The sequence below is a fragment of the Myodes glareolus genome, chromosome 12 (assembly GCF_982192425.1).
Source record: "Myodes glareolus chromosome 12, mMyoGla1.1, whole genome shotgun sequence".
NCBI lineage: Eukaryota > Metazoa > Chordata > Mammalia > Rodentia > Cricetidae > Myodes > Myodes glareolus.
Window position 1 is genome coordinate 20,939,208 of NC_142037.1, and position 18,558 is coordinate 20,957,765.

General features: G+C 44.4%; 2 protein-coding genes across 2 annotated transcripts; both read right to left on the bottom strand.

Moving 5' to 3' along the window:
• Positions 1 to 2,023: 2,023 nt before the first annotated feature.
• Positions 2,024 to 6,143, bottom strand: LOC148120201 (granzyme C-like). The gene is made up of 5 exons (XM_087912095.1): positions 5,984 to 6,143; positions 4,773 to 4,923; positions 3,301 to 3,436; positions 2,880 to 3,140; positions 2,024 to 2,281 (listed from the first exon to the last, which is right to left on the bottom strand). Exons 1-5 carry the CDS (start codon positions 6,036 to 6,038, stop codon positions 2,138 to 2,140), a joined length of 747 nt encoding a protein of 248 aa, XP_087768221.1. The 5' UTR covers positions 6,039 to 6,143; the 3' UTR covers positions 2,024 to 2,137.
• A 6,827-nt stretch (positions 6,144 to 12,970) lies between these two features.
• LOC148120202 (granzyme C-like) lies at positions 12,971 to 16,869 on the bottom strand. Its single transcript, XM_087912097.1, has 5 exons — positions 16,716 to 16,869; positions 15,510 to 15,660; positions 14,920 to 15,055; positions 14,501 to 14,761; positions 12,971 to 13,227 (listed from the first exon to the last, which is right to left on the bottom strand). The coding sequence occupies exons 1-5, from the start codon at positions 16,768 to 16,770 to the stop codon at positions 13,084 to 13,086; spliced, it is 747 nt and encodes a 248-aa protein (XP_087768223.1). The 5' UTR covers positions 16,771 to 16,869; the 3' UTR covers positions 12,971 to 13,083.
• Positions 16,870 to 18,558: the final 1,689 nt, after the last annotated feature.

Genomic DNA, 18,558 nt, shown 5'->3' on the forward strand with positions numbered 1-18,558 from the left:
GTGCTGGATTAAGGCAAGAGCATTCATGCCTAGTAGCTTGAGGTTTTTTTTTTTTTTAAACAATGTGAATTCAACTTAGGGAGACTTTTATTTAAGAAAAATTCACACATTCTTGCTACAGTCTCATGCCAAGAACTTCCTAACAATGAGAAGCCCAGGTAGACTTAGCAATTATGGATGCAGCGGTAACCAAGAATGTCAAAACATTATAGGGACTACTCCACACCATTTTTTCATTTCTCTTTATTTCACGGCCTCCTAATTCATAATTAATCATGTTTCTGAATTATGTTTCTGTATATGTGCATCTCATAGCATTTATATCTGCATACTGATTCTGTTATTTGCTACCTTTCAAATAAATACAAAGAGGCCATCTTAGTTGTAGCTATTATCTACTTGCTGCCTCCTCCTGGTGTTGTGGAGACTGATTTTCTGAATAATTTCCCATAGAAACACACTGCCTAAGGCCATTTTCAAACCTCATATACTTCAGTGTTGACTGATGGAAAAGTAGAGACTTTTAGTTCTTTTGCCTTGGGATGTCAAAGACTGACAGTGACCAAATGACAAGCAGGGCACCATAGCCTAGACCGGCAATGATTGAGATGAACAAGCTCAGAGGAGCTCATGCTGCTGAGAGACCCTGCTGCTATGGATACTGAGCACATGGGGAGGTTGGGGGTGTGAGTGAGCTGACTGCGAAGAGCTTCCCTAGATCTCAGCATGTGGGAGGTGAGGTAAAAGGTTTTAGACAGACATTGAAAGCCCAGGCCTGCATGGAACCTTTATGATGACACTTCTGGCCTGCACATTTGTGAGCCCCCTCCCTGCCGGGTCATGATTTAGGCTGACACCACAGGTCTGACACTCTAATGAATGGGATCATATGTGGTTCTGGGTGTCCTAGGTAGGGGGATAAGAAGTAGGGACATGTAAAGATTAGCATGGACTTGAAAGCATAGAAGCTGATAAGTCACAGGAGTAGGCATAAAAAAGAAGGGAAGGAGAGAGAACATGAACAAGGAAGTCAGGATCAGAGTGAACCTTCATCCGACGATGGATGGAGACTGAGACAGAGACCCACATTGGAGCGCTGGACTGAGCCCCCAAGGTCCAAATGAGGAGCAGAAGGAGGGAGAACATGAACAAGGAAGTCAGGACTGCGAGGGGTGCATTCACTACTGATACAAGGGGACTGATCTAATGAGAGCTCACCAAGGCCAGCTGGACTGAGACTTAACGAGCATGTGATCAAACCGGATTCTCTGAATGTGGCTTACATGGGGACTGTCTGAGAAGCCATTGATAATGGCACTGAGACTTGTTTCCTCTGCATGTACTGGCTTTTGGGGATCCTAGTCTGTTTGGATGCTCACCTTCCTAGACCTGGAGGGAGGGGTGAGGAACTTGAATTTCCCACAGGGCAGGAAACCCTGACTGCTCTTAGAGCTGGAGAGGGAGGAGAAGAGGGAGTGGGGGGGGAATTGGAGGGTATTGGGAGGAGGGGCAGAAGTAGAAATTATTATAAATTAATAAAAAAATATAAAAAAATTTTAAAAATTAAAAAAAAGAAGGCGATGGTGGAAGCTTGACCCTGTTTCCAGAAGAGGATATCAAAATGAATTCTAGATGTAAAACAGACCTTTCTGAAATTGCTGTCACTTTAAGGATGAAGATGTGGGACAGAGATACCCTGCCCTAGAAGGACCATCGACAGTGACCTCAGCTCTGCCTTCATATCTCAAGGACCAATGGTGCTTTGCCTCTCCTTTCTTCCACATGACACACAGGAGGACAAATGTTCACCCGGAGCACCACAAAAAGAGACACCCATGTTCAATTTGGGCCTGTCGGAAGAACGGGCACTGCACAGTGATACAAGTACAAACAAGGTGTGCAATGGCCATGCCTGAGATTTGGGGCGAGGATGTGGATGGTGCTGGAGAGAGCAGAGGAGAAAAGTAGGGCATTGGTCTGTGAAGTAAAGAGCTGGTCCCTGGGAATGAGCAGGAAGCCAGGCTTTTAATTCTGCAAAGTTGGGTTTATTGATTTGCTGGTTTCTTTTCCTAGGACACTCCTGGACTCAGCTGTAGGGAAGATGGTGAGTCAGCGATGGGTCTGGTTTGTTCTCAAGTTAGCAATGTTTTATCATTTTCTGTATCCAGGATAGGAAACTTGACACTCTGGTGAAGGTTCCTGGTGCTGAGCCATCAGAATAGGCCAAGGACACAATGCCTGCTGCTCTGTTTTTACACACGAGAGGCCCTCCAGAATCCCCCTGTGAATGGAGAAGGGTCAGAGAGGACTGAGCTGTTGTTCAGCCTAGTCCCAGCCTTCCTCTCATGTCAAGGCTCCTCTTCAAGGTGTATGAATTGTGTGTTGAGAGAAATGGAGGGCAGGCCTCTGGTCCCTGGGGTTCCAATTCTGATAGTGGACAGGGTTAGGACTTTACCTCCCTCCTGAGACCAGCCTCTGCCCTTTCTCCACTGTGATCCACCCAATATGCAGGTGTGTGGGACCCTCAGTTCCAGGCCATTATTTAAGAACATGGGGAAAGGGGAGAGGGCCTGATGTAAGCATGGAGGACCAGAACATTGACAAATGTGGGTGCCTGCTCTGAGGAGACCCGTGCTCATGACGACAACACACAGTCCTGGACCTGGGAGTCAGGAGGGCTGTGCAAATCCCGCTTTATGCCAGCTGCCTTCACCAAGGCTCCTTGTCAGCTCTGAGGCTCGAGTTAGTTACTGTTCCTGCTGTTCCCAGGGAATAAGATAATGGCCAATGGGGGAAAGAGTCCCTTGATGTTTGATCCCTAGGTTCCAGATTGCTTTTCTCCTCCCATGGAGCCCAGAGGGTAGGACAATTCAACTTACGATAAAGGTAGCTCGCTTGATCTTCGGGTCCCCCACACAGATTGCAGTGGCTTTGTTGTAATGACGTGAAAAGCGGGACTCACACTCCTGGTCCTTCTGGACAGTCAGCTCTACCACTTGCAATGTATCTGGAAGTTCGCCCTCCGGAGACAACTGTCCCCAACCAGCCACATAGCAAACGTCCCCTGGCTTCACATAGACATTCCTCCTGGGCAGCCTGAGAGGCCTCACAGCTTTAGTCCTATTTGCTTTCCTCTCCAGCTATGGGGGAAGAAGCAGGAGAGAGCAGCTCAGCCAGGAAAATGGTAGCCTGGGACCCATAGAAAGTCAGGATGACAGGAAGAGAAGGAAGAGAATGAGAGTAGGAGGGGGGGCAATCCCTGCAAAGCAGATCTTAGGGAGCGGTGGGGGCAGTTCTCACCTTTAAGAGCATGATGTCACTGGAGTAGTCCTTGAGATTGTAGTATGGATGTGGGATGGCTTTAGCCACAGGGATGATCTGCTGGGTCTCCTCTCGGATGCTGATGTTGTGGGCTCCTAGAGTGACTTTCATTGAGCTGTAGAGAGCAGAGTGCAGATGGGAGATGTGGAGTGAGAGAGGACGCAGTCCAGGAACTGTTAGAGGCTGGGTGAGCAGGGTGGGGCTCTAGCTGAGATGACCTGAGGAGACAGAATGGCCACAGTGTGTGTCCGTCTGCTCTTTCCTTTACAAGAACTCTATACTCCTAGGAACTTGCTCTTGTTTCCAGGCAATACTCCAAAGTTTGCATGTTTGCATTGACTCTTTTTTTTTTTTTAGAAAGTAATTTTATTAAATTATAAAAGTTTCCATTTCCACCCTTCCTCCCAACACCTTCCCACTCCCCCCACTCCCTCTCCTCCTCCCTCTTCATCTCTAAGGGCAGTCAGGGTTTCCTGCCCTGTGGGAAGTTCAAGTTCCTCCCCCCTCCCTCCAGGTCCAGGAAGGTGAGTATCCAAACAGACTGGATCCCCAAAATCCAGTATATGCAGAGGAAACAAGTCCCAGTGTCATTGTCAATGGCTTTTCAGAAAGACTCCGGGCCAGCCACATTCAGAGAATCCGGCCACATTCAGAGAATCTAGTTGGATCACGTCCTCGTTCAGTCCCAGTCCAAATGGCCTTGGTAAGCTCTCATTAGATCCGTCCCCTTGTATCAGTGGGCGCCAGGAGGTAGGAAATAGACAAGAGTTCCAGGTAACGTCGGGTGCATGGGGGGAGTTGTTGGAAGGGGAGATGGTTAGAGAGAAGGGAGTAGGGGAGGAATGGGGAAAGCTCGGTGGACCGGGATTGGGGGAAGGGAGGAAGGATGAATATGGGATCCGAGAAGAATATATTTCAACTAAGGGAGTCATTTTAGGGTTTACAGGAGACTTGATTATATATGGGATCCCAGGTCCAAGGAGAGATCCCCAGATTGTTCTCTGGACAGAGGAGAGGGTGCCTGAACCGGCCTTGGCCCATAACCATACTGATGAATATTTTGCTTATCACCATAGATCCTTCATCTGGCAATGGAGGGTGATACAGACGGAGACCCACATTGGAGCACCAGACTGAGACCCCCAAGGTCCAAATGAGGAGCAGAAGGACAAAGAAAATGAAAAAGGAAATAAGGACTGTGAGGGATGCATTGACTCTTAATGTGTACTTTCAATCTCAAACACTGCTGTAGTCTGACCAGTGTAGTTGCTCTCAACCCAACTGTGCTGCTGCCTCTGGACTCTCACCCTCTGACCTCAAAGTTTCCCTAATGGCAGACTTCCATTGTCACAGCCCTGTCCTCTAGTGAGTTCTAAAAGGAGCAGCTACAAGCAGAAAGGAGAAACTTGTCTTGGTGTCTCAGAAAACATGGCCTAGCTCCTTCTCCTCACCTTCCCATGCAGTGAGCAGCTGTCAGCACGAAGTTGTCTTTTACCAGGAAGCCTCCGCATCTATGACTTCTGCCATCAACATCCACAAATGCAATAAATGCCATGTAGGGGCGGGAGTGGGGCTTGACCTCATGGCCCCCTACGATCTCCTCTGAAAGAAAGGCAAGAATATGAGGTGTCTGGGAGCAACAGATGAGCTAGGAGGGAAGATCTAGGGAAGGATGATGGGGTGAGATCTACAGTTCCCCAAGACTGTTGTGAACAGAATTCTTTGCACATAGATTGATCTTTGCTGAGTCTGAAGCGTCAGTGCCCTGTTCTGAGAAGGGGTGGGTAAGACTTGTCATCCACCCCATGCTTTACAAATACATGGAGGGACAAACTTCTATCTTCATGAAGCTAGAGGCCAAGGGGATGCTGGGTGGCTCATGTTAATCTTTCTCGGGTAATGGGTCTCCAGATGCATCTGCTGTCTTGATTTCTGCTAATTTTGTCACCTTTTACCCCATGGTCTTTAGAGAGGGATTTTCTAAAATTCTCCTGTTCTGGTGTCCATCATGTCCTAGGTTCTCAGTAAATGGGTTAGCTGCATGGAAGAATGATTTTTACTTCGCTGAAGGACTGATGGCTCAGAGCTCAAGGGAATCAGAGCCTATGGGATACTGCAGAATTCAGATGGTATAATGGCAGTAGCTGTGGACCTGCAGAAAGAAGTAGAGGGCCAAGCAAAACTAGATGGCAAAGGTAATGGAGTGTACAGAACAGGCATCTTGTCACTCTATGCCTCTAGACTTAGTAGCCTGAGGGTGGAGATTAATAAATAATGCTGGTTATTCATTATTCTTCTTCAACAGTTTCCTTACATCGTTGTTGACTGGTTATAGAAGCTGTCCTGGGTCTGAGCTCTGTTAGAGCTAATTGCATACATTTAGTAACTTTGCATTCTCTACTACATCTCTTTTTTGGGATGTTCCACTCTCTAGGGGACAGAGCAGGGAGAAGTTAGTGCTCTCCATAACCTCTGAGGACACCGCTCTTCTTCAGACCTTGTTGAGGATCTAGCCAGTGACAGGATTCCAGGTCTGGGTTACTCTGGGACCTAAGGTTCAGAAAGCTCCTGGTTCAGTGCAGGAAGTTCCAGACTAGAGCTGGTCAGAGACTCCACAGAGGTATTATGGGATGGCACCTCCGGAACAGGGGTGTTCACTCACCTGCACCAGCTCCAAGCGGCAGAAGAAAGGTCAGAAGAATCAGGACTGCTGCCATCTTCCCAGGAATGCTCTCGGGTTGGAGGAGGGCAGAGTGGACACGGCCCTTGAAGGATGAAGGAGGTGAGCGCTCAGTGACCTCACAGGCCTTTTAAACCTGGGCACCTCTGCTCTGATTGGCTTTAGTAGCTCAGGCAGTTTCCTGATTGGGGTAAAAATGACACTGTCACCACACTGACATCCTCTGAGCTAATCCTGGATAAAGACCAAGAAAAGAAGGTGTTAAGGTTGTGGTTGAGGAGGGTCTGAGACCCCAGGAAATTCACTGTGCCTGCACTAAGATAAAAGTGTAGCTTTTCTTATCTTTTACATTTTTTTCCATTCTGGTAAGATTTTTTTTTTAGTTTCTTTGGTTTTTTCTTTCTTCCTTTTCTTTTTTTTTTTAAAAAAAACATGTTAGTTACACACAATTTACCACAAAACTGCTATAGCACTACATATACACAGACAAAGTTCTACAGTACTTATTGAAAGCTGATACTGCACCATATTTGGCGAGGCAGAGTTTCAGTACATCTTCTCATTAACCTCTGAGAGTTCTGATCATACTGAGAAACCATCTGTTGGAATAGTCCGATGAATTAATCTTCACGCACTCTGACTCTCCTAAACTGCTAGGGTGTCACAGAGAAATCCCTAAAGCAAGAGAAACCTAGTGACCAATGATCATGTCTACTGTCTTGTTTAATTAAGTATACTAACAAATCACAAAAGCATGTATTGGTTACCTGTTTACTTTGTATTGGCATTCATCTCTCAAGAGGTCGGTAAGACTAGATCAGCACAGACTTCCCTGCTGAGGACTTCAGCAGATTTCCTACAGTATTGTTTGGATCTTTAATAGATAAAAAAGAACCTTGATTAGTCTTGAGTGGTTGTTGAGTGGACCTGATCCAGGAGTGAGACAGACAGGGATCCAGCTCTTGAAGAGGCTGATAACGACTGGAGTTAGCTAGGGTTCTGAGTTTAGGGTAGGTGATGGACACAGCCGTGTGAGATCAGCTCTGGGATTAAGACAGGCTGGCCTTGCCCTAAGAACAGAGGTGTGTTTGTGTGCTGTGCTCAAGCATGCATACATGTGCATGCATGCCTGCTTGCGTGTGTGTGTGTGTGTGTGTGTTTAAGCATGCACATCTAGAACAACAACAGAGCACCCCTGTGTCCTGTTATCTCTACAACTTTATGTTTTCCTGAGATTTTTGAACTTACTTTTTTTCATACTTGGTATCCATAGAGGCTTACTTGTCCCAGCAGTTAACTGCAGTCCAAATATTAACTGATCTTAATTAGTCATGCAGTCCGTGGCTTGAAACTCTGTGTTAATTTTGTGCCAAAATGAAGGGACAACTGTTCTGAGATACACATTACTATACTATATTATAGATATATATGATGTATATTGATGTATATATGATGTATATTGATGTATATATGATGTATAGATATATATGATGTATATGCTATAACAAAAATTGGTAATTCCTCCCTGAGAATAAACCATGTATAAACGATACATTATCTGCACATACAGGTATGCAATCAAATCCTTACAAAATATAATAATCTTAATTATATGGTACCCATGATGAGGGAATCTTTTAAACGCATGAAACGGGCTCCAATTTAGTGATATCTAATAATTAAGTGAACACAGCTAAGTAGTATTATTTAATTTAGTGTGATTTCATCCTAAAAATTAGGAGAACAGTGTTGGCAAACCCTTTAATGCCAGCACTCAGTAGGCAGAGGTAGACATATCTCTGTGAGTCAGGGCAACCTGGTCCACACAGTGAGTTCCAGGATGCACAGGGCCAGACATAGAAACGCTTTTTCGGGATAGAAAAAATAACAAATAAAGAGCAAACAAACAAAAATAGTGAATGAGGACAACACAACTCTGTGGCCCCTTTGACATTGCTTTGGGAAAACAAATAGACTTGTTAAACACAACTGTCTTGATGGACATAGCTCCAATCTCAGTGAATTCCTGAGATGGGGTGAGATATTTTGGTTCTAATTTTACTGTTACCATTCAGATTGTTGAAAAATTAAAATATAAGCATGCCGTCAGCCATTATCCCTCTAACTCCTTTCAGGTTGCTCCATCCCCTTCAGACTCAAGGCCTCTTATTCTTTAATTACCATTCTCTCTCTCTCTTTCTCTCTCTCAACATTCACAGTGATGAAAATATAAAACCAGCTTACAAAGTCAGTTTATTTTTGCTTGAATTCATATTTCTTTTAGGTATGAACACTTGGGATTGGATAACCATTGGGGGTCTCATCTTTGCGGAAGACTATTTCTCCCTCTCTCATCACTTTATAGTTTGTTGCTCTTCATCTTGGGATGGCCCCTGCTATTTCCCCAACCACTTTGGAAGGTCTACTGGTGTTGTCATTGTTCAGATCTTATTTAAGCAGTCATATTGCTGAATTTCACAGGTGTAGTTCCCTCATCATGTCTAGAGTATATCTTCATCAAGGATTTTAACTATGGATTATGTGGATGTGTCTGTGTTCCGGTTGGGGCATGTGCATGTGAGTACACACGCCCTTGTAGGCCAGAGGAACTGAGGTTACAAGTGTTATGAGACATTCAACATGGGTGCTCAGAACTGAACTTGGGGCCTCTGCAAGAGCAGTCTCTACCATTAAGACGTCAGAGCCATCTCTCCAGACCTGCATGCTCAGTTCCTGAGACCTGTGCCTCACAAGTGTGGGTGCTATGAAAACCTGATGGTGTGAATCCAATGTGTCTGTGAAGGGTGAGCTCTTGTTTCAGAGAAGGTCCTATAAGTATGTATATCCCATGTATGTAGAGAAGGTTCTATAAAAGGCCCATAAATGTCGAGAATGAACATGATTGAAAATATTTTTAGGTTGAAGGGAGGAATGCAGATCTAGGCATTTCCAACTGAAACTCAGCAGGGAACTTTGGCACATAATATATATGCTGATGAAAATGACCTTGTAATTATACCCAATAGTGATATTATTTCTGGAAATCTTGATATTTCCTTTCATATTTTCTTTCAAATGTAATAGCAAGGTTATGTCACTGTTTACAAACCGGTATTGAGCTGCATTGAAATGCAATTATTTGCCTTAAATTGAGCTTACTGTAATTCCACCTTCTCCTGGAGCACTTAGAGTATAAAACATGGTATTGAGAGGTTGGTTTTCCGTTAAAGATGAAATAAACTGTCAAATCTGTAATTTGTAAAGGTCAATTTGTAATTGAGTTTTCATTTCTAAATTCTGGCATAAATACTATTTAAAACATTGTAAGTAACCTAATAAGTTTTGGTAATGTCCAGAGAATGGCCATCTTACTTCTAAAATGTAAATGATTTCATCATAGTTACCATGAACACTTTTCAGGTCTTCCTGGCATTACAGATGATTTAATCCCTTTTCCCTTATGAGACTCAGTACTGGGGAGATTACCCATTTTTAATGATTTTGCATTAAATTAGATCTTAGCTTGTCTTCTTTGACAATATTATATATGTATCCAATGTTTTTTTGTCATTTTTGCTCAAATTCATCCCCTCTCATCCCTCACAATTCCCAATGAGACATTCTTCTTTTCTCATAAGTTTTCTTGATGACTTCTGCTAGGACACGTCACTAATCATGAGTATCGTGTGATAATTACACTGTCTTCTCTTGATTTTACAAGTTCCTCTTATTTTCTTTTGATTTACATTTTTATTCATTTGATTTGTTCATTCCTTTACTTAGTTTCGAGACAGGGTTTCTCTGTGTATCCCTGGCTCTTATGGAACTTCCTCTGTAGACCAGGCTGTGCTTTACCTCAGAGACCCAGCTGCCTCTGCTCCCTAGTACTGGGATTAAAGGCTTTCTCCACCACTGCCAGGCTGGGTCTCTATTTAAACTACCATCGCTGGGCATCTGCAGCAGCTGTACTAGTTAGGTTGATTATGGACAAAGAAAACCACTTTGATATATTTTCCACTGCCCCATACCAAAAAAAAGTTATTTAGTGTCTTTCAATGGTGTTATCTCTTCAATGACGTTAGCTCCATCATCACTTCCTGGAACCAAATATCAGGTTGTGCTGTTCTTAGCATCAGCACTGCCATCCATCCCCAAAGAATAAGATTTAACATGAGTGCTTCTGCTTTCCAAAGTTCTTTGAATAGATTATTTCTCTCAATTTCTTCTGTTCTCTTGGTTTTAAAACCAATGAGTTTATTAATAAATATTCCTCACTCCTTAGGGTATATCATAATTGGAACACTATTTGTACACCTCTCAGTGGACTCACTATCAAGAAATGCTTTTCCGGGTTTGTTTTGTTTTATTATTTTAAATACAACCACATAACCACTTGTCTACCTTTTAACCACAGAGCCTATCTAACCAGCTGTGCTGGGTACTTTCTGTCAAATCGACATAAACTAGAAACACCTGGGAAGAAGAGCCCTCAATTGAGAATTGTGTCCATTAGATTGATTATGGGCATGTTTGTAGTTTCTTGTTTGCTAATGGATGAAATTGGGCCTATCCTACTCTGAGTAGTGCTGCTCATGGGCAGGAGGTCCTGGGTTGGATAAGAAAGCAGATGAACATGAGCCTGGAAGCACTCCAGCAGGCAGCCTTCCTCCAAGGTTCCTGCCTCTGCTCCTGCTTAAGCTCCTGCCTGCCCTGACTTCCATCAGTGATGTAGTGCAGGTGGGACATGTGAGAAAAGTCAACCCTTTCCTGGCCAAGCACTTTGGGAAAATGTTTTATCACAGTAACAGAACATAACTAGAACAGGTGTGACTATCTTTTTACTGTGTGGTGCTTGTGTGTAAACATGTATGTCAATGTATGTGTCCCATGCCTGTCTGAGAGCAGAGGAAGATGTCAAGGTCCTCTACTGTTTTCTGTCTTAGTCTTTGAGATGGGGTCTCTCCCTGAACCTGAACAGACTGTTTTGTTGAAGCTGCTAGCAGCAAGCATCTGCAGTCTTCCTGTCTCTGCACTGAGGATGCAGGCACATCAGCCACACTCAACATCTTTTATGTGGGTGCTGGGATCTGAACTCAAATTCTCCTGCTTGTTCAGCTAGTGCTCTTACCCACTGAGCCATATCCTCACCATCCTAAATTGAAACTTTACGTGTTTGTTGTTATTGAGAAGACGTCCTTCTCAGTTCCACTGCTCTGTCCTTGTGTCACCATCCTTGACAGCTGCTATGTTAGGTCGCACGGTTTGCATGTAATGCCTTTTCTGCTTCCACCTTTGTGAGCACTCAAAAATTCTCAAATGTTGAATAGAACCTTGTATTTATCTGACAAAAAAAGTAGCTGTCTGCCACCTTTCAGTTGAGTGATCTTCTCTCTTTTTTGAGTTGTATTATTTTCTATTATGGTATAGAAGCCATGCTGCAATTAAAAATAATAGTAGATAAGGAACTATATTTATTTTTATTATGAAAATTGAAAAGAAAATAGCAAGATTTGAGTATTTCTACATCTCAGCTGCATATGGAGCATGGAGTGAGAGCTGATTGTAAAACAGTGGCTGGGTCATGGTGTGTGAGGCAAGATTGTGGTGTGTGTCTCTTAATGAACAAAAAGGAATGCTTACTTGTTTTCCAAATACCATTAAAATCCCATTGTGCCATGGAGATTAAAATTTCATTGATAACGTCTGTTTAGTTTGCTAAGTCACCAGGAGCACATGAGAATAGGGTGGTGCCAATTTGACTGTCTTCACTTGGAAGAGAAAACACTGGCAGCATCACACTGAAGTCAGGCATGTTTCACACTTCCAAGAACACACGTATATCCATATTGCACAGCATTGGAACATGTTGTCATCAACAAACTTCATGCTCAAGAGCTATAAAATAGTTACACACACACACACACACATGCACAGAATAATAACAGAGAGAGAAAAGATTGGTAATGGTGTGAGTCGGTTCCAGCCCCAGCAGTGGGCTTGCTCCATCAATGCCATATTTCCTAACATCCCCAAACAACATCATCAATCGGGAACCAGGTGGTTAAATACATGAGCCTAGAGGGGACATAGTCACTAAAAACCACCACAGAAAGGTGGCATGGGACACAAATACAGAACAGAAACTCTATATTCCCTAAGTTCACAGAGAATGGTGCTGGCAGATGTCTGACATAGTACAGAATAATGAAGGAATACCAGTGTGGTTTCCCAGCACGAACCAGAAGACCTTGTGTTCTTGTGTCTGGTCTGTGACCCTCAGGGCTTGGTGTACAGTAATGGTCTGGGGAAGCAGAGAAGTTGAGTCTTGCTGAATTGAATTACTTCCTTCTCCAGATACAGAACATCAGTGCAGATGTTAGGGGAGCCTAGTAAGCTCTATACAAACAGTGAGGGCTGGGAGATACATCCATGGATTAGAAGAATCTCAAGCAGTCTGTGTTTAAGACATATACTGCCTCTGATTCTACTCCAATATGTGCTCAAGGGTGCAAAGCAAGGGGGCTTTGAACACCTTTACCATAAAGCTGTGGGAGGGGCCCAGGGGTTTCTCTCCAGGGGGAGTCTGAGCATGGGCTCATCTTTTGTACAAGAAGCCACCATGTTACTGGTTGGAGATTAGATGTCATTGAAGGCACTTGCTCAAGGAATCCTAGGCTCAGATCAGGCTCTCTTCCTCAGTGCCCAAGGTGCTTTCCCTCTCCTTTCTTCCATATGACACAGAGGAGGAAAAGAGTTTGCCCTGAGACCCAAGACAAGAGATACACAAGCTCAGCTTTGAACCAGTCAGAAGGGCAGGCATTGCACAGAGGGACAAGTAAAAAGGAGCTGCTCAGTGGCCTCGCCTGAGCTTTGGCCACGGTGTGTGTCTGAAGTTAGGGTGAGCAAAGAGCTAAAGTGTGATATAGGCTGGCTAGGCACAGAGATGGTCCTTGTGAAATTAAACCAGCCTTTTGATTCTGCAAAGAGACCTTTATTGAGATGCTGGCTTCTGTCCTAGGACAATCCTGGACTCTGCCATAAGGAAGATGGTGAGTCAGGAAGGGATCTGGTTTGCTCTGTAGTTAGCTGCGTTTCATCATTTTCTTTATCCAGGATAGGAAACTTGACACTCTGGTGAAGACACATGGAGCTGAACCATTTTCATACCCAAAGGACACAATGCCTGCAGCTGCTTTTTTACACACGAGAGGCCCTCCAGAATCCCCCTGTGAAAGGAGAAGGGTCACAGGGTATAAGTGGAGACCATTCATTTCCTGGCCGCTGAGACCCACATGATTAACACAGAAACTATATTAATTACAATACTCTTTGCCAATAGCTTAGGCATATTTCTAGCTACACTTATATCTTAAAATAACCCATTTCTATGGATCTTTGTATGACCATGAGGTTGTGGTCTACTGGTGGCTGCCATCTTTCTCCTGTCGCAGCTACATGGTATCTCCCTGACTCTGCCTACTTTCTCTCTATATCTCTGCTCAGATTTGGCTTTACTCTACTAAGCCAAGAGTCAAAACTGCTTTTGATGCATGATTATTAAAAACAGAGACTCAGAAATTTGGGTTCAACCTTAAGATCCAAAAAGGAAAGCAGCCAGCCACAGGCTCTTACCTCAACCTTTGTCTGAAATGGAGATCCTACCTCCTGGAATCTCAGAAGGAGACTGCATCTGAGAGTTGTCTCCTCCCGTTTTATATTCCTCTCTAGGACTGGGATTGAAGGTGTTCAACACTGGGATTAAAGGTGCATGTTCTTGTGGCTACTGGGATTAAAGGTGTGTGTTACCCTGTCTGTAAGGCTGACCAGTGGAAATGTTTCACACTCATATCTTCAGGCAATCTTTATTTATTAAAATAAAATTAAAATAGCACTACAAGAGGGGACTCAGCAGTTCACCCTAGTCCCAACCTCCCTCTCACGTCAAAGCTTCTCTTCAAAGTGCACGAATTGTGTGCTCTGCTTGTGGGAGATCGGAGGACAGGCCTGGTATTTCTGGGTTTCTCACTCTGATTATGGACAGGGTTACTGCTTAATCTCCTCCCGAGCCCCGCCTCTGCCCTTTCTCCACTGTGATCCACTCGCTATGGAGATGTGTGGGATCCTCAGTTCAAGGCCATTGTTTAAGAGACATCGGGACAGGTGAGTGAGCCTGATATAAGCATGGAGGACCAGACCATTGATAAATATGGGTGCCTGCTCTGAGGAGACCCCTGCTTGAGGTAATAACACAGGCAGAGCAAAGTTTTCTAAAGCCTGGGCCTGGGAGTCAGTAGGGCTATGCAGCTTCTGCTTTGTACCATCTGCCTTCACTAAGGCTCCTCCTTGTCAGCTCTGAGACCCGAGCTAGTTATTGTGACTGCTGTTCCCAGGGAGTAGAATCATAACCAGTGGGCAAAGGAGTATGTTGATGCTTAGTCTATTGGTCCCAGATTGCTTTTCCCTCACATGCAACCCAGAGAGGAGGACAATCCAACTTACAGCCGAAGCAGTACGATTGATCTTTGGGTCCCCCACACAGATCTGAATGGTTCTGTTGTAACGACGTGGGAAACAGGACTCACACTCCTGGTCCTTCTGGACAGTCAGCTCTACCTCTTGCAATGTATCTGAGAGTTCACCCTTCGGAGCCAACTGTCCCCAACCAGCCACATAGCACATGTCAACTGGCTTCACAAGGACCTTGCGCCTGGGCAGGTTGAGGGGTCTCACAGCATTAGTCCTCTTGGCCTTCCTCTCCAGCTGTGAGAGGAAGAGAGAGCAGCTCAGCCAGGAGCCTCCTGGCTTGGGACCCTTTGAAAGCCAGGATAGCAGGGAGGGAAGGAACAGGATGAGAGCAGGAGGGGAGGGACAATCCCTGCAGCAAGCAGAGCTCAGAGAGCTGTGGGGGCAGTTCCCACCTTTAACAGCATGATGTCATTGGAGCGATCCTTACGATTGAAGTCTGGATGTGGGATGGGTACTGCCACAGGAATGATCTGCTGGGTCTTCTCTATGAACGTTATGTTGTGGGCTCCTAGAGTGACTTTCATTGAGCTGTGCAGACAGCAGAGTGCAGATGGGAGATGTGGAGTGAGAGAGGACACAGTCCAGGGAGCTGTTAGAGGCTTGGTGGGCAGGGTGGGGCTCTAGCTGAGGGGACTTGAAGAGACAGAAGTGTGAAGGTCAGGGTGTGACCTGCTGCTCTTTGCTTCTCAAGGACACTAGACTTCTGAGGGTTCACTTTTGTTTCTAGGCAATACGCAAAGTTTGCATTGACTCTGAATGTACACTTTCATCCTCAGCTACTGCTTTGGTCTGACCAGTGTAGTTGCTTTCAACCCAAGTATGCTTCTAGACCTCTCACCCTTTGACCTCAAAGTTTCCCTGTTGTCATCCTTCCATTGTCACAGCCCTGCCCTCTAGTGAGCTCTTACAGGAGCAGCCACAAGTAGAGGATGAAAACTTCTGTTGGGGTCTCAGAAAACATGGGCCAGCTGCTTCTCCTCACCTTTCCCTGCAGTGAGCAGCTGTCAGCACGAAATTGTCTCGCACCAGGAAGCCTCCGCAGCCACCACTTCTGCCACCATCTTTCACAAATGTAATAAATGCCATGTAGGGGCGGTAGTGGGGCTTGACCTCATGGCCCCCGATGATCTCCTCTGAAAGAAAAGGCTAGAATATGAGGTGTCTTGGAACAGCAGATGAGGTAGGAGGGAAGATCTAGGGAGGGGTGATGGGGTGAGATCTACAGCTCCCAAGATTGTTGTGGACAGAATTCCTTGCACATAGAATAATCTTTGCTGAGTCTGAAGCCTCAGTGCCCTGTTCTGAGAAGAGGTGGGTAGGACTTGTCCTCCAGCCCATGCTTTACAAATACATGGAGGAACAAACTTCTTTCTCCATGATGCTAGAGACAAAGGGGATACTGGGAGGTTCAATGTTAGTCTTTCTCTGTTAGTGAGTCTCTGGACACCTCTCATGTCTTGATTTCTGCCAGTTCGTCATCTCTTACCCTAAGCTCTTTAGGGAGGGATTTTCTAAAGTTCTCCTATTCTGGTGCCCATAATATGCTAGGTTCTCCATAAAAGCTTCGGCTGCGTGGAAGAATGACTTCTACTTAGCTAGAGGACTGGTGGTTCAGAGCTCATGGAATTCGGGGCTTATGGGACATTGGGAGAGTGTGCTGGCATAAAGGGAATACCTGATGACCTGAAGAAAGAAGTGGAGAAGCCAACCAAAACTGGACTTCAAAGCTAGTGGAGTATGAAATGCGGGCAACTTGTCACACTGGGCCTCTTTCTTCAACAACCTGAGGGTAGAGGTTACTAAATAAAGGTAATATTCTTGAGCTGGTGGCATGTTCCATGGCAGGGTGGTCATTAAAGCTGTCCTCGGTTGGGGCTCAGGTAAGTTTAATGATTTACCTTTTAGTTTTATTTCGTTCTCTGCTACTTCTCCTTTTAGGGATGATCCACTCCCCAGGTGACACAAAGAGCAGGGAGAAGCTAGTGCCCACCGTGTCCTCTGAGGACACTGCCCTTCTTCAGACCTTGCTGAGGATCTAGCCAGTGACAGGCTAACAGATCTGGGTTGGTCTGGGACCTGAGATTCAGAAAGCTCCTGGTTCAGTGCAGGAAGTTCCTGACTAGAGCTGGGCAGAGACTCCACAGGGGTATTATGGGATGGCACCTCTGGAACAGGGGTGTCCACTCACCTGCACCAGCTCCACGAGGCAGAAGAAAGGTCAGGAGAATCAGGACTGCTGCCATCTTCCCAGGAAGGCTCTCGGGTTGGAGGAGGGCAGAGTGGACACAGCCCTTGAAGGATGAAGGAGGTGAGCGCTCAGTGACCTCACAGGTCTTTTAAACCTGTGTACCTCTGCTCTGATTGGCTACAGTACTCAAGGACATTTTCTGTTTTGGGTAAAAATGTCACTGTCACCACATTGACATGAGCTAAACTGGAATAAAGACCAAGAGAGCAGATGGTGTGGAGACTGTGGTTGAGGGGCCCTGAGACCCCAGGAAGTCTGAGGTGACTGCGCTGAGCAAAACCGTGTCCTTTTTACCTCTTACATCTTTTGTATTCTGGTAAGTTCTTTTTTGGTTTTTTCTTTCCATTTTAAATAATACAGACCACCAATTTGCTACTCAACAGTTATAGCACTACAAATACACAGACAAAGTTATACAGTATTTAGTGAGAGTTAGGAAGAGTCATATTTGGCTGGGTGGAGTTTCAGTACATGTTCTCTTTAACCTCTTTGACTTCTGATCATACTGTGGAACCATCTGTTGGAATCATTTGATGATTTAATCTTAACTCACTCTGACTCTCTTAAACTGCTAGGGTGACACATGGAAATCTCAATGTTTTCCCTAAGGCCAACAATCCTGACTTACCGTCATATATACTTAAGCACAATAACGAATCACAAATGACATGTATCAGTTACTTGTTTATTATGTATTGGCATTTATCTCTAAACCAGAGATTCAGGATTGTATTTAAAGTTTAGTAAGGTAAGGTCATAACTGGTTTCCCTGATGAGGAAGTACTGTTGTGGTACTGTCTACAACATTGCCTAGAATTTACTGTAGATAAACAAGGACCATGTTAAGATCCTGAATGTTTATTTAGTGGACTAAATTAAGAAGTAGAACAGACAGGGTTCCAGCCTTTAAAAGGCTGATATTGACAGGAGTGAGCTGAGGATCTGAGTTTAGAGCACAATGCTGTTAGACCTGTATAAGACCAACTCTTGGAGGTGAGACAGGATGGGCTTGACTTGAGAACAAGGTTTTGTGTGTGTGTGTGTGTGTGTGTGTGTGTGTGTGTGTGTGTGTGTGTAAGCATGTACATGCAGATAACCACAGAGCAACAAGGTCCTGCTGAACACCTACAGCTTAAGGTTTTTCATATATTTTTAAATTTTCTCCTTTCATATTTTGTATCCATAGAAGCTTTCATATCATTGCTGTGAATTGCAGTCCTGATATTAATTGCATAAAAATTAATCATCCAGTGTATATATTGTAACCATTTGGCATTTCTGGGCCACAGTGAAGGGATAACTGTTTGGGGCTGCACATTACTATATAAGCCATAATGAAGATTGATAATTCCTCTTTGAAAAGAAACCATATATAAATGATACAATATCTGTACATACAGTTAAGCAACAAAATCCTTAGAATAAAATGATCTTAATTATATGATGCCTGTTTGGAGGGAATCTTTAAAAGCCATGGATCAAGTTCCAATTTAGTGATATCTAATAAAGAAATTGAACATCTCTAAATAGTAGAATTTTTTTAGTGTGCTTTCATCCTAAAAGTAAGGGAACAGTTGAGATACACCACTTTAATCCCCGTACTCTGGAGGCAGACATATCTCTGTGAGTTCAAGGCCAGCCCAGTCTATAGTGTTCCAGGACACTCAAAGCTACACAGAGAAACCCTGTCTCAGAAAAAAAGAAAGAGAAAAAGAAAAAGCAAACAAAAACAGTGAATGAGGACAACACGACCTTTGTGGAATGGACATAGTTTTTGAGAAAC